The 16,414-nt window shown below is 37.3% G+C and overlaps 1 protein-coding gene across 8 annotated transcripts in view; it reads left to right on the top strand.

Moving 5' to 3' along the window:
* CADPS2 (calcium dependent secretion activator 2) overlaps positions 1-16,414 on the top strand; it is a 572,739-nt gene that overhangs the window by 215,752 nt on the left and 340,573 nt on the right. For all 8 annotated transcript variants that reach the window (XM_028846226.2, XM_015134824.3, XM_077997218.1 and 5 more), the window contains exon 3: positions 5,831-6,163. In XM_028846226.2, coding sequence (XP_028702059.1) covers positions 5,831-6,163 — 333 coding nt within the window. The remainder of the gene's footprint in view (positions 1-5,830; positions 6,164-16,414) is intronic.

Below are 16,414 nucleotides of genomic sequence, written 5' to 3'. Positions count from 1 at the left end.
TCATCAGTATTGTAGGACACCTGTGAGTTAGATGCGTGTATAATCCTCCTGTTTATCTCTGGAGATTTCAGTGTGTGGGGGTAGTAATTACTTTTTCTCAACAAATATATACATATAATTGTTTTTCTTTAGACAAGGTCTCACTCTGTCACCCAGTTTGGAGTGCAGTGGTGTGATCATGGCTCACTACAACCTCCAGCTTTTGGGATTGAGCAGTCTTCCCACCTCAGTCTACTGTGTAGCTAGGACCACAGGCATGTGCCACTACACTCGGCTAATTTTTCATATTTTTGGTAGAGCAGGGTTTCACCATTTTGCCCAGCCTGGTCTTAAACTTGTGAGCTCAAGCCATCTGCTCACCTTGGCCTCCCAAAGTGCTGGGATTACAGGTGTGAGCTACTGCGCTGGCCAACAAATTTTTATTAAGCTCTCACTAAGGGACAGGCTCTGTGTTAGGTACTGGATTTTGAGCAAACAAAACAAAGTTGCTGCTGAGGTGCTTACCTTCTATTTTGGTGGGGGGACGGGCAATAAATGCATGTCAGATGATGTTATATGCAGAAACAAAAAACAGAGCAAGATGAAAGAGTAAGGTAGAGGGATAAGGTGGCAGGAAGATAGGACTTCCTCTCCGGAGACAAGAGCTTCTGCTCTTCACTACTCCAGTAAATCTTGTCTGTCAAAAATGACCTGGCAATGATAAAAAACCAGCAAATCTCTCTTCATTTGACCTGATTTCTCTTATGGCACTTGGTAATTCTCTGTCTCTCTCTCATGATGAGATGGACAAATGGACAAAGGGAGATTTTTAAAAGGCCTGTGGGACTGTCTCTATCTCTCTTATCTTGACTGAGACTGTCTCTGTGTCTCTTATCCTGAAACCATCTCCTTTCTTGACTGCTGGTAAATCCATATTTTTTCTTCTACTCTGACACCACCAACCTGCCATGGATCCAGTTCTTTTGCCAAATTTTAAAATGTAGGCATTTCAGAATATTTTGTCTTGATTCTTTCTGTTTTGTTTTGTTTTTTACCATACTTTGTCTCCAAAGCTGACCTGTACCAAAACTAAACTGATTTTCCATGACTCTCCCAACATTCACCACCATATACAAACGCACACACATGGGCTTCCACCTGTATTCTTTATTTTTGGTTACTGGAATCTGGACACCCAAGTAAAAAACATGCAATTTTCCAATTTTCCCTGTCTTATGTTCCACATTTTGTAAATTACCAAGACACATTCTTTCTATTTCCCACATCCTCATTAACACCACCTTTCTCTCTAGCCTAGTCCTAGCCCTTATTGTTTTCCACCAGGTCTGTTGTGTTCATGTGATAACTGATGTCCCAGTGTCTGCTCTGGTCACTTGTTGTCTACCCTTGGTGCTGCCACCAGTTACCTAATGCATGCTTCTCATCATTTTAGCACCTTGGCTACCCAGCTACCCTTGACTTCTGCGTCACCAGATAGAGCCCAGAGTCCTCCCTCCCCCACTTGGCCCCCACTCTTATAGTGAATGTCCCTGCTAGTATGTAAGTCCTTGTATTTCCCGCAAAAGGCCTTGCAGTGTTATTCTTTTGTGCTTTATTGCCATTGTTCTTTTATTTTCTTTTTCTCGAAGTATCCTTTTTTTCTCTCTTTCTCTGTCACACAATTCATGGGTTGTTCAAAACATGAGGCCCTTGTCTCTGCCCTGTGCTCCTCTCCTCTCATACTCTGGCCCCCAAACAGAGTTAATAACTTCTTTTCTTTTGCCTTTTCTCCCTCTGTGGGTTTCCATTGCTGCCGTCACCCTATTATATTTTCATGTGTATCATGTCTCTCTTAGGTGCTGTGACTGTTTGAAGGCAAGGCCTTTGGCTCATTTCTCCTTGTGCTCCCAACACTTAGCAGAATCCCTGAAATGTTGTTAACACTTACTAAATGTTGATTATATTACATCTAATTGGATTGAGTATGGTTTCAGGTATGGTTTTGTAGGGGAAATGAATTCAAAAATGTAAGTTTCTTGGTGTCCTTGTTTCAAAAATGTGGTTTGGTTACTTGGTGGAATCTAGCTTTGACTCTGTTAGGCAGAAGAAGTGGGAAAATATAAAATGCCTGCCAATTTAGCGTATTAGAAATTAAGCAATTAAAGGGTTTTCTGATGCCCCTCCTTAGGTATTCATACTTCACTTTATATCTTGCTCGTCAAACGATACACACATTACTAAATTTCTCAAAGTTGGTTGTTTTGACTTAGAATATTTTCCTATAGGAACAATATTGCAGTTCTTCAGTGTTTTTGTATCAGTTAGAGTGCACTATGAAGACAGAGAACACACAATAATTGAACAGGGAACAGTTAATATAAACAATAATAAATTGGTTACTGTGGATAAAGAAAACTCTAAAGAATATAGGAGTAGCAGAAACAGGGAACAGAGTACCCAAAGAGGCACCCCCTACCCCAGGGCTGGAATCCAGACCTCACTGGAGAAGGTGTGTCTCACTGCATGGCAGAGTAGTTCACCGAAGTGTTGTAGGGAGACTTGCAGGGGATTGGCCTTCTGGGGTCCTAGGGGGAAGCTGTCCACAGAGGGGTGCCACACTGCAGAACTCACTGGGAATCTGCCAGTGGGGATAGTACGTTGGGAGACCATTCTTAGGGATCTGGAGAAAAGCTGCCCAAGGGTTGCTGCCACATGCCTTCAGGTAAGAAGAGAACCAGGAAGAACAGCCCTTTTTCTTCCAGTGTAAGTCCTCTGGCAGCCTCTACTGATGTTGCTTAAAATTGTGTTAGCTGGCTGGGCGCCGTGGCTCACACCTGTAATCTCAGCACTTTGGGAGGCTGAGGCAGGCGGATCATGAGGTCAGGAGTTCGAGACAAGCCTGACCAACATGGTGAAACCCTGTCTCTACTAAAAATACAAAAATTAACTGGCCATGGTGGCACATGCCCGTAGTCCCAGCTACTTAGGAGGCTGAGGCAGGAGAATCACCTGAACCTGGGAGGTGGAGTTTGCAGTGAACTGACATGATGCCATTGCACTCCAGCCTGGGTGACAGAGCAGGAAAAAAAAAAAAATTGTGTTAGCTGACACAGGCAGGGCAATGGAAACGTGGAAGAATGGAGCTGAGAAGCAACAGATTAATAGCTGGCAGAGTCCATCCCTTTAACTACTGAGCTTCCCTGAGTTCCACCTTGAGATACAAATATTACAGAAATTAGGGTACAAATAGACCAAAATCATGTGTATATAAGGTAATATATAAGATCATATGTATAAATACTTTTAATATTTGTGAATATAGTTTTAAATTGCATATGAATACTTCTTATGCAGGTTATAAATATACAGTTTATGTTAAATGTCACTGCTCAATGCGAGTGATTAGATGAGGTTGAGAAGGGAGGTGGAGACACATCTGAGTTCTGAAGTAGTTCTTGTCATTCTTAGACAAAACATATTGTTAAACATCTCAATTTCATTGTCTTTGATATAGAAATATTTAAAACACTATTCGTATACCTGTCACTTAAGAATTAATTTGTGTTGCCTTAAAAACATAAAAAATAAGACAGGGAGACTTTCCAATAGTAAGTAATAGAGCCAGAGTTGGTAAAGACAGAGGAAGAATTTTGGGAATGTGTTACACACACAGAGGATCCCTGACTCATGACAGTTCTGCTTATGATTTTTCGACTTTACAATGGTACAAAAGTGATACAACTCAGTGGAAACCATATTTTGACTGCCTATACAGCCATTCTGCTTTTCATACTCAGTATAATATTTGACAAATTACATGAGATGTTCAATACTTTATCATAAAGTAAGCTTCGCATTAGATGATTTTTTCCCAACTGTAGGCTAATGTAAGTGTTTTGAGCATGTTTCAGGTAAGTTAGGTGTATTAAATGCTTTTTTAATATGATATTTTTAACTTATGACAGACTCATTAGGACGTAACCTCATTGTAGTTTGAGGAGCATCTTATTTGCCAATGCAGAATTTACTATCAGTAGTTCAGTATGTAAGTCTCAACCAAAATATTTGAGTTCCAGGAATCTTCTTGCCATTGAGCAAAGATAGGAAACAAGAAAAACAGTTAGTGTGAGTGACCTTAAGAGCGAGAACTAAAGTGGAGGGAAAAGGCTTGGGGTCAGGTGGTTGAGCATGCCAGCCAGTGGTTCAAGTGAGTCCACTTTGACTGTATCAAGCAGGTGTGCTGCTTGCCCACATGCAGACAGGCATGGAAGTGTGGTGCAAGTAGTATGATCATAACTTGGGAGTATATCACTATAATAAGTCAGTTCTTAGGGTAAAAGTTGAGGCCAGGCATAGTGGCTCATGCCTGTAATCCTACCACTTTGGGAGGTCAAGGCAGGAGGATTACTTGAGCCCAGGAGTTTGAGACCAGCCTGAGCCACATAAGTGAGACCCCATATCTACAAAAAAATTACAAAAACTAGCCCAGGCATGATGGTGTGTGTTTGCAGGTCCCAGCTACTTGGGAAGCTGAGGTGGGAGGATTGCTTGAGCCTGGGATGTCAAGACTGCAGTGAGCTGTGATTGTGTCACTGGGCTCCAGCCTGGGCGACAGAGTGAGACCCTGTTTCAAAAAAAAAAAAAAAAAAAAAGTTGACATGAATTTTTATTCTGTAAGCTCAATAACAGCAAAAAATTTATGGAGGTTCTATTAAATTGTCCTGCAGGCTTTTTTGGGAGAGTATTTTGACATTATGGAAAGAATAAAGCAATAATAAAAGCAGTCTTACATGGCTTATAGAGGATTCTTAGGAATATTGACAGCATAATAGATGTTTAATGAATCTTAACTGATACTTAGATACATAACTTAGCAGAATAGAGAGATTTAAGGCCAAATCTGGTGTCTCTTCCCAAATATGACCTTATTACTGTACTTATTTTTACCCAACCCTTGCTACCTGTCTCATGAACATCTTACCCTATGGTTGTCATTGTTTTTATTTTATTTTCTTTTCAGTAGTAATGGACAATTAGAAGTCCCTTAGAGGTATTGCTTTTTCAAGCCTCCATTCCTCCTAGTTATGATAAGTGTGTAAGAAGTTGCGGAGGTGGTAAAATCAGGGGTGGGGACAGGTATATTCTAGCCTCTCAGCTGTTGGGCAATTTTGAGTAAAAATTACATATGATGAATATAGACTTGGATACTAGACTTACCCTACTATTGGTCTTCAAGTCCACACTCAAATGATAGAGGATTCTCTCCTTGCTGAAAAACCAACTAGAACTCTCAGACACAGGTATGGATGTTGGGTTCATATCTCCAGTTTTCCTAATCTTTTTTTTATTTTTCTTATAAACAATGGTCATTTATTTCTCACAGTTCTGGAGATTTGGGAAGTCCAAAATCAGGGTGTTAGCCCATTTGGTGTCTGTGAAGACCTGCTTCCTGATTCACAGACAGCTGTCCTTTCACTCTGAACACATGTGGTGGAAGGCTTGAGAGAGTTCTGGAGTCTGTGTATAAGAGCACAAATCACATTCATAAGGACGTCACTCTAAAGGATTTAGTTTTAGAGGTGGGAGACATACAGGTCAAAGTAAACTATCTTACAGGTTTTTTTTTTTTTTTTTTTTTACTGTATACTGTGTCTCCTAAACATTTTAACACTTTAGAGAGATTTGGGGCCACCATTATTACATTGGTTACCATGTATTATAAAACATTTTGAATCATTGTGGACTATTTGGCTGAAATATTTGTAGAAATTCTGGCTGGACTGCTGAAAGCAAGTGGTGTTAGCACCCACACCTAATTGTAATTGGGTTTTTTTGTTTGTTTGTTTTTCAGGTTTTTCTAAAGAGTGACCGAGTGGCCAGAATGGTTCAGAGTGGAGGGTGTTCTGCTAATGACTTCAGAGAAGTATTTAAGAAAAACATAGAAAAACGTGTGCGGAGTTTGCCAGAAATAGATGGCTTGAGCAAAGAGACAGTGTTGAGCTCATGGATAGCCAAATATGATGCCATTTACAGGGGTGAAGAGGACTTGTGCAAACAGCCAAATAGAATGACCTTAAGTGCAGTGTCTGAACTTATTCTGAGCAAGGAACAACTCTATGAAATGTTTCAGCAGATTCTGGGTATTAAAAAACTAGAACACCAGCTCCTTTATAATGCATGTCAGGTAAGTGGTCTATGATATTTTTCATTCCCCTGTCTGACTCGTGGAATAAACATGAAGTATTTACAAGCCTATGAAGATATACTTTACTTGCTATAATCACTTTACTTGGAAAGTTGAGCAAAATTGAATTTTAATAAATCACATAGTGATGAGAGAAGTTTTGAAAGACGTATTTGGTAGAAAGGGAAGAATATCAGTACTTCTTATCTAGTAAATAATTGTCCCTATGTGCCCTATTTTAGGACATCAATTTGTGTCTATTAGGTATAAATGGGCCATGCCCTGTAGAGTAAAATGAAAATCATCTCCTATCTGAAGAAGCTTGGCAAATTATAATAAATAGATATTTCTTACTGCAAAATAGTATTTTATAAAGATAGGATGCTGATCTTCTGAGTTGTATGGAAGTAATGAAATTTTAAATTTTTTAATTTAACTCACCCAGATAGAAATAAATTGAGGATGATTGTTGAAATATGTAATTTAAAGAGAAGACAGAGTCTATATTATATTTTCTCTTCAGTTGTTATTCTAGCTATACATACAAAAATGGGATAAAGGCCAGGCATAGTGGCTCACGCCTGTAACAGCGCTTTGGGAGGCTGAGGCAGGCGGATCTTGAGGTCAGGAGATAGAGACCATCCTGGGCAGCATAGTGAAACCTGATTTCTACCAAAAATAGAAAAATTAGCTGGGTGTGGTGGTGCGCACCTGTAGTCCCAGCTACTCAGGAGGCAGAGGCAGGATAATTGCTTGAACCTGGGAAGCAGAGGGTGTAGTGAGCTGAGATCATGTCACTGTGCTCCAGCCTGGCAACAAAGCAAGACTCGTCTTAAAAAAAAAAAAAAAAAAAAAAAAAAAAAGTTGGTGGGGGGGATAAAATCATGTTTCACATTTTTCATTTTTTAGACCCAATGATTTGTCTAATAATGTAGTCCTTCTGTATTTGCATTTTGTTTGTTTATGTTGGGGGCATAAATTATTTATGCCCTAATATACAACTTAAATTGATAAAATTCTGACACTTAAAAATTTATGTGTTCCTTAAGAGTTACACTTCTATAATGTACATTTTTATTTTTAATCTTTTTGCAAATCATCTCTTAATTTCAGAGTTATATCCATATTGGTTACTTTGCATTGGTAATTTGTGGATCATTTCAAATCAACAAATTAATAGAGTTAATAGTAAATCACTGTGGAGCTTTAACTCTGTGAACAATTTGTGTACTCACCGTAATTGATTTCATTGTTTTATTAAACCAGGTAGTTATTTGATAATAGTAGAAGATGACTATAAAACCAAACTCTTCTATTTAAAAGATAACTTCAGCTGGAACTTTGTATTTTTAGTGAAACAGTAGCTCACCTGTACAAATAAATGTTGATGAACATAATTTAGTGGGAAAATTCAGATTCAGATATTCAGTAGATATTTGTTGAGCTTTGTTGAAGTCCAAAACCTCTGTAGGTATGAGGGAATCCAAGTTGAGTGAAAAAACATATTTTACCTCTATAGTGGCTAGAGTCTTTATAAGAAAAGACTTCATAAGTCCAAGAAATGTCATTTATTTGCAGCTTGCCCAGCTTTTTATTATGAGGATGGGAGTGATGACTTCCAAGCTCTTTATATGTCTCAGTTAGAGGTATAATTCCTTTCAGTTCTGAGATTTGAAAGAAAAGCTTATGGATTATTTTTTATTGATTTTAAAACAAAGAAATTATAAGACCTCTAAATGAGTTACAACATATGGATTAGAATATACTAGATGTTACAAGGTTATAAAATATATTTCCACGTTCCTATGAGTTTATGTTATTAGCTTAAAATATGTTTAAGTTGTCTGCCTACTAAAGAATCAGCTGGACTATGGGCACCCTGGTTTTAGTCTTCCGTGATTTGAAACCTACTTGCAATTCAGATCTCTGACTATAACAGTGGGTTTGTCCTTGCTCAGCATTGACCTGAACAGCAACAAAAATAAAAAATAGCAGATTTGTTTATTTGTCCGTTCAGTTCTCTCAGTATTTGTCTCATATATTTTGATACTCTATTAGGTACATATATTTGTATTAGGATTATTATGTCTTTTTGTAGAATTGACTCCTTTATCGTGATACAGTATTCCTTTTTATCCTTGATTATTTTCCTTTTTCTGAAGTCTACATTGTCTTAAGCTAATATAGCCACTCCAGCTTTCTTTTTATTAAGGTTAACATGGTATCTCTTTCTCCATCTGTTTACTTTTAACCTAAGTCTTTATTTTTAAAGTAGATGTTTTGTAGACAGTGTGCAATTGGGTCTTGAAGTTTTTCTTTTTTTCTGAGACGGAGTCTTGCTCTGTTGCCCAGGCTGGAGTGCAGCGGTGTGATCTCAGCTCACTGCAACCTCTACCTCCTGGGTTCGACTGATTCTCCTGCCTCAGCCTCCCGAGTAGCTGGGATTACAGGCACACACCACCATGCCTGGCTAATTTTTGTATTTTTAGTGGAGACGGGGTTTCACCATGTTGGCCAGGATGGTCTCGATCTCCTGACCTCATGATCTGCCCGCCTCAGCCTCCCAAAGTGATGGGATTACAGGAGTAAGCCACCGCGCCTGGCTAAAGTTTTCTTTTTTTAAAATCCAGACGGATCATCTTGTTCTTTTAATGGGTATGTTTAGGCCACTCATATTTAAGGTGATTACTAATATACTTGGATTAAATTTTATAATCTTTGTAGCTTTTACCACTTCCATGCATTTGTTCTTTGCCCTCCCCTACTTTTTATGCCTTCTCTAATTTTGAGAGAACACTTTATATGAATTCCATTCTTTTATATTTTGTTGTACTGTTTATATATTTTTTTAAGAAACAAAGTTTTGGTGATTATCCTAGAGTTTAAAATACACATTTTTAAATAATCTAAGTCTACCCTCAGATAACACTATACTATAAGACTTCATGTGTACTGCAGCTACTCCATAATAGACTATACCCAATTCCTTCCTCTCTTCCCTTATAACATTGCTGTCATTCACTTCACTTACAATATACTATAACCTCCCAATATATTCTTTCTATTATTGCTTTGAACAGTTATAGGAAAAATAAAATATTACATATATTTTACTTTCATTTATTCTTCCTCTGATGCTCTTTCATTTCTTTATGTAGATTCAGGTTTCTTACTGATACTATTTTCCTTATCTCTGAAGAACTTCTTTTAATATGTCTTGCAGGCCAAGACTAGTGGTGATGCAGTCTCTCAGTTTTTGTCTGAGAAAGTTGTTGTTTCTTCTTCACATTTAAAATATGATTTCACTGGATATAGAATTATCTGTTAGTTTTTTTTTTCTTTCAACACTCTGAAAATGTCACCACACTGTCTTTTTGTTTGCATGATTTCTGATGAGAAGTCTAATGTAGTTCTTATCCTTTACCCTTTAGAGGTAAGGTGTTATTTTCCCCCTTATGGCTTCCTTCAAGAGTTTTTCCTTCTTTCATTTTTTCTGCAATTCGAATATACTATGTCTAGGGGTGTGTGTGTGTGTGTGTGTGTGTGTGTGTGTGTGTGTATTTCTTTTGCTTGGTATTTTTCTGAGCTTCCTGTATCTGGGGGTCAGTGTCTATCTTTAATTTTGGAAAGTTCGCTGCTGTTATTACTTCAAAAATTCCTTCTGTCCTATCCCCTCTTTATTCTTTTTCTGGTATTCCAGATATGTTTATGTCACCCATACTTGTATCACCTGTGTTATCCCATAGTCCTGGGATGTTCTGTTGTTTGATCAACTCTTTTTCTCTTTGTATTTCAGGTTGGGAAGATTTTATTGACATGTCTTTAAGCTCGCTGATTCTTTCCTCAGCAATGTCAAGTATTAGGATTGCTAATACGATAGGCTAATGAGCCTATCAAAGGCATATTTCATTTCTTTCACGATGTTTTTATTTATTTCTAGCATTTCCTTTTGATTTTTGGTAGTTTCCATCTCCTGCTTGTATTATGCATTGTTCTTGCATGTTTTCAACTTTTTACATTAGGGCCCTTAGCCTATTAATAATAGTAATTTAAATTCCTTGTTTGATAATTCTAACATCTGTCTCATATCTGAATCTAGTTCAGATGCTTGCTCTATCTCTCCAGACTGTTTCTTTTGTTTTTTTGTTTTTGATGTGCCTCGTAATTTTTTTGTTGTAAGCCGGATATATCAGGTAACGAGAACTGAGAACTGAGGTAACTAAGGCTTTCATATGAATATTTTCGTTAATCTGAGTAGGAGTTGAGCTGCGTTTAATGTTTAATGTTTCTTGTAGCCATAAGTACGAGAAACTTCAAATTCCTCCAGTATCCTTATTTTTGTCTCCCTTTTTGACTGGGCTTCCCTAAGTACTCCGCCCCAGAGAAAGTCTACATCCTACAGCTCTTTTAGCTGTCACCAATCCATTCTTGTCATCCTGGAACTGTGTTGGTGTTGTGGTAAGGTGTTGGAGAGATGGAGTGTCCTTTAATCTAATTAAATCTCAATCTTTTAGGGGACCTATAACCTTCGTAAGTGTTTTTGTTTCTGGTCTAGAAGGATTGTTCCCTCCTACTACCATGTTCTTCATTCTGTTCCCTGACTGCAGTTTCCTAGTCTCTTTTTTTGAAGTACTGTCTCCTGTTCACTCTGTTTTTTGTTTTTGCTTTTCAGTACGTGAGTCAAGAGGGCTGGAGTGGGGTGGTATTTTCTTCCTCCACCTGGGATAAGTTTTCAGTGTTTCCCTCAGGCAAAACCTTCCTGCTTTTGTTGAAGAGAAGGATCTGGGAGATTGAACAATGACTTTCTCCTCCTTTTTTCTGCCATGGCCATATGGGGATCTTTTTTGGATCCTCACTGTGAGAACTTGGTGGGGTAACTAAAAGGAAAGTCTAGCACAGTTTGGGGGCATCTTTATGATTGGCTCCAGGAGCTTGTTACTATCTGCACCCAGCTCCTAGTAATTTTTCAAAATTACTAGACAAGTAAATGTTCCTACCACTCATGGCATACAGCAACTTCTGCTCCAAGTACTGCGTCTTTCTGGATTTGCCCATCTTTCTAGATTTTGGTTAGTGGTTTCCCCTGCACCCTCAGTTCTCTTGAGAAGTTCAAGAAAAGTCAATGATTTGCAGCTTGCCCAACTTTTTATTCTAAGGATGGGAGTGATGACTTCCAAGCTCTTTATATGTCTGAGCTAAAACTATAATTTCTTTCAGTTTTGAGATTTGAAAGAAAAGCTTGAGGATTATTTTTGATTGATTTTAAAACAAAAAGAAAGAGTACCCCTGTAAATAAGGACAAATAATAATCATTTTACAGAAATTATGAAAATAAATTGTTTAGAAAGCAGCCAAGACACTTTTTTTTTTCTGAATGCCATGCAAGCATACCTTGGAGATATTGTGGGTCCAGTTCCAGACCACTGCCACAAAGTGAATATTGCAATAAAGCAGGTTACACAATTTTTTAAAATTTCACACTGCATATAAAATTTATGTTTGTACTGTACTGTAGTCTATTAGGTGTATAATATCATTGTGTTTAAAAAATAATCTATGTACCTTAATTTAAAAATACTGTATGTTTTAAAAAATGCTACCAATCATTTGAGCCCTCAACAAGTCATAATCTTTTTGCTGGTAGATGGTCTCACCTTGATGTGGATGGCTGCTTACTCACTAGGTTGGCTGTAGCAGTTTCCTTAAATAAGACAACAATGAAGTTTGCCACGGCAATTCACTCTTCACAGAAGATTTCCGAATAATATCTGACGCTGTTTGATAATATTTTATCCACAGAAGAACATCTTTTAAAATTGGAATTAGTCCTCTCATACCCTGCCACTGCTTTATCAGCTACATTTGTATAAATATTCTAAATCCTTTGTCATTTCAACAGTGTTCACAGCATCTTCACTAGGATTAGATTTCACCTCAAGAAACAACTTTCTTTGTTCATCCATAAGAAGCAATACCTCACGCATTCAAGTTTTATCACGAGATTTTAGCAATTCAGTCACATCTTTAGGCTCCACTTCTATTTCGAATTCTCTTGCTATTTCTAGAACATCTCCAGTTACTTCCTTCACGGAAGTCTTGAATCCCTCAAAGGCATTTATGAGGATCGGAATCAACTTCTTCCAAATGCCTGTTCATGTTGACATTTTGACCTCCTCCCTTGAATCACAAGTGTGTTAATGGCACCTAGAATGGTGAATCCTTTCCAGAAGGTTTTCCATTTACTTTGCTCCAATCCATCGTGCAATCACTATCTGTGGCAACTATAGCTTTACGAAATGTATTTCTTAAATAATAAGACTTGAAAGTCAAAATTCCTTCTTGATTCATGGGCTGCAGAGTGGATGTTATGTTAGCAGGCATGAAATCAATGTGAATCTTCTTGTACATCTCCATCAGAACCCTTGGGTTACTAAGTGCATTGTCAGTGAGCAATACTATTTTGAAAGGAATCTTTATTTTCTTAGAAGTCTCAATATTCAGAAAACCATGCTGGAAACATATGTGCTGTCATCCAGGCTCTGTTGTCCCATTTATGGAGTACTAGCAAAGTAGATTTAGCATGATTCTTGAAATCCCTAATGTTTTCAGAATAGTAATCGCTTACTATTCTGAAGCATTAGCTTCAACCTAAACTCACCAGCTTCATTAGCGACTAACAAGAGAATCAGCCCATCCTTTGCAGCTTTGAAACCAGGCATGGACTTCTCGGTAGCTATGAAATCCCTAGATGGCATCTTCCGATAGAAAGCTGTTTCATCTACATTAAAATATGTTGTTTAGTTTAGTCACTTTCTTCAATGATCTTAGCTAGATCTTCTGGATAACTTGCTGCAGCTTCTACATCAGCACTTGCTGCTTCATCTTGCACCTTTGTTATGGAGATGGCTTATTGCCTTTAACCTCATGAACCAACTTCTCCTAGCTTCAAACTTTTCTTCTGCAGCTTCCTTACCTTTATCATATCCTTCAATTTGGCTGTTTGGGGCAAGAGGCCTAGCATTTGACCTGCCTCTCCTTATGACATGCCTTTCTAAGCTTAATCCCTTCTAGCTTTTGACTTAAAGTGAGAGATATGTGACTCTTCATTTCACTTGAACACTTAAAGGCCATTATCAGGTTATTAATTGGCCTAATTTCAATGTTGGTGTGTTTTAGGGAATAGACAGGGCTGAGTGGAGGGAAAGAAATGAGGAAATGGCTGGACAGTCAGAACACACATAACATTTATTGAATGAGTTTGTTGTCTTATATGGGAGCAGTTCATGGTGCCTTAAAACAGTTGCAATAGTGACACCAAAGATCGCTGATCACAGATCACCTTAACAGATATAATAACAATGAAAGAGTTTGAAATATTGTGAGAATTATCAAAATGAGACACAGAAGTGAGCACATGCTGTTGGAAAAATAGCACTTATAGACTTGCTTGACTCAGGATTGCCACAAACCTTCAATGTGTAAAAAACATAGTATCTGCAAAGTGCGATAAAGAGGAGTTCAATAAAATGACGTATGCCTGTATATTTTTTCTTTTGTTATATTCCAACAAAGGTTAAAAAGAAAAGATAAGGCAAAGCAATATAAATCACAGAAACTAGTCTGTTCTTTATAGAAAGGAATAGCCTGAGAAGAGAAATAGAAGAGCAGGCCTTGGGGAGGCAGGAAGGATCTAAAGCCAGTGGAGCTGCTGGAACCTGGCTCAGGTGTATGTCAATGAGATTTGCCCCACCTTCTCCATGTTTCAGGAAAAGGTTTGAGCCTCCTCCTAACTGTAACAGTCTCACTTCTGTATATGTTTACCCTTATGTGGTCCCTTGTTTTTGGCAGCACAAATCTCCTAGAAAATCTCAAAGATGTTGCTTGCTTAAGAGTCAGAAGCTCAGGATCAAGGGCTGTTCTGGTGAAGTGTGCAGGATGGCAGCAGCCAGGCAATGTCTGGAGACTCAAGAAGGAAAGGACAAGAATGAGAAGGGAGTCTTGCCAGGGCTGCCACATGACATCGATGACCATCATTTGGTCATATCCTTTGTCCCAGAGCTTCAGGATTAGCATCAGGAGTGGAAAAACAGGAAACTCTCTTCTGAAAAAGGATATTTACATTTCTTTGAGTCAGAGCCAGTAACGTATTAATTGTTAACATTAGGGCGTGAAGGAAACTTTTAAAACACTAAGATAGAAGATAGCACATACCACAGTTAAGATATGAAATCAGGGATAACTGAAAGACAAATTGTTATTGTTATCAAGAAAACATAAAAAAGAATAAAAACAATGTAAGTAGCTTCTAGATTAGCTATTGTGCTATTAAAATTTCATACTTTGGATTCTTTGATTTGAGAATAATGTATCTGCAGTGGTGCACATTCATAGAATGAAATATTAAGAAAGTAAAGAAGGTCAACATGTATAGTCCAAAATGAGTGGCATAACTACAAGAATCTGAAATTGTTAGCTGTGATATAGTTGAATTGGGATGTTATAAAAAAAGAACTGGAGTGAAGGGAGAATAATCCGTCAGTGGAAAGTTTAATTTCGGAATATTTTAAGGAAATGCAGTTAATTTCAAATATATATTATTTTAGAGAAACAATGTTACATAATATTAAAACTATATGTTTTATAGTCAATAAGAATAATTTTATTTCACTTTTTTAAATGAAAATGCTGTTACTTAAGTGGTACCAGTTAATCAGCTGCCTTTCCTAAACCAAATGTGTTTATTAAAGGTTATTTTTAAATATAACATAAGGTAATGCAGTAAGTTCAAATTAATTAGTTAACCCATTATCTATAATCATGCAGGGCGCATATATATATGTGTGTGTGTATATATATATATATGTATGTATGTATATATAGTTTCCACTATGCATTGTGTTAAATAACAGGAACCTAGAGACAGATAAAACCTAGATTTTTGCAAGGTTTATAGAAAAAAAAATGCTATTGTAAATGCTACAGTGGTATTGTTAATTTCTGCTTCTGGATACATCATGAAGAGGTTCTCCAAAATGAGTAGATGCTAAGGTGTTCTGGGCAGAGGGACAGGCACATGCAAAGTATGGAGGTGTGAAGTACATGGCGTTTTGGGGATCTGCACATCATTGACTACTGTAGTATGAGAGGAGATGGGGTTGTGTTTGAGATATTAACAGAGGTAGGTAAGCATCTTATGGACTATAGAGAGACAGGCAATCCTAAATGAACAGAATCTGAAGAGTGGGATACATAGTACCTTATCTACTCCTATAATTCTCCTTTAACTTCTATATTTGTCTCTTAAAATGATTAAGTAACTGAATTTTATAGCTATCTAGATCCTGCTCTTTTCTGCCAAAAGCAGCTTTCATTAATCTTTTATGATCTCATTCCATTAACTGAAGAAAGTGACTCACCCAGATTTATCTGAGTGTCGAAGCAAAGTTAATTGAGACCTTGTTCACTTATCCCTCCTCCGACTCAAATTCTTCATGTCTGAAGACTACACCACCCATATTAAGTAACATCACAGAACTGTTTGCGTATTTGTAAGGGATAAGCAGAAATATTTGTGAATGGTTAAAAAGTAGACTTCAGGTTTATGATTTCCTTTCCCTAGAAGCTTTTGCTTTGGAGATTAAGTGCTTTGAGTCTAAGAGTTTAAAGAAATCAATAAATAGGCAGTTGGTGTGGTCACCATGGGTGTCTTTCCCTAGAAGTCCAGGAACCATGAGGCATTAACCATTTTGAACCTCTTCATTGAAGGTGTGCAGAAGGAAAACAGGGAGAGAAATGTGAATCCCCAAAGGAAACTGGGAACTGACTTCTACCACTGTCTCTTTTTTTCCTAACTAGTAGCCTGTGATTGATAATAGGTTTCATTTAACATACAGTAATTTGTCTACTTAAGCAAAAATAATAGCACATTCTACTGACAGTTGCATTGGACACCTTTCAAAATGACTTTCAAAAATGACTTCTGAAATAGAAAAACAAATACCATGGTAGCGAGTATATTTTGGAGGAGTATATTTTTCTCATATATATGAGCATATTTTTCTCATATATATATATAATTATATATATATTTTAAAATCTCAAAACATTTGAGGAGAGTAAGTAAATGTATTAAATGGCAGGTTTTGTGTTTGGGGATATAGCAAGGGAAAAACTTAAGATCTTAAGAATAGTTATATTGTTATATAATTTTTGAAATTCTGAAATTAATCATTGGAGTGGCCATAATATTTA

The sequence above is a fragment of the Macaca mulatta genome, chromosome 3 (assembly GCF_049350105.2).
Source record: "Macaca mulatta isolate MMU2019108-1 chromosome 3, T2T-MMU8v2.0, whole genome shotgun sequence".
Lineage (NCBI taxonomy): Eukaryota > Metazoa > Chordata > Mammalia > Primates > Cercopithecidae > Macaca > Macaca mulatta.
The sequence above is the reverse complement of the archived record's forward strand: the minus strand, read 5'-3'. Positions and strand labels throughout refer to the sequence as shown.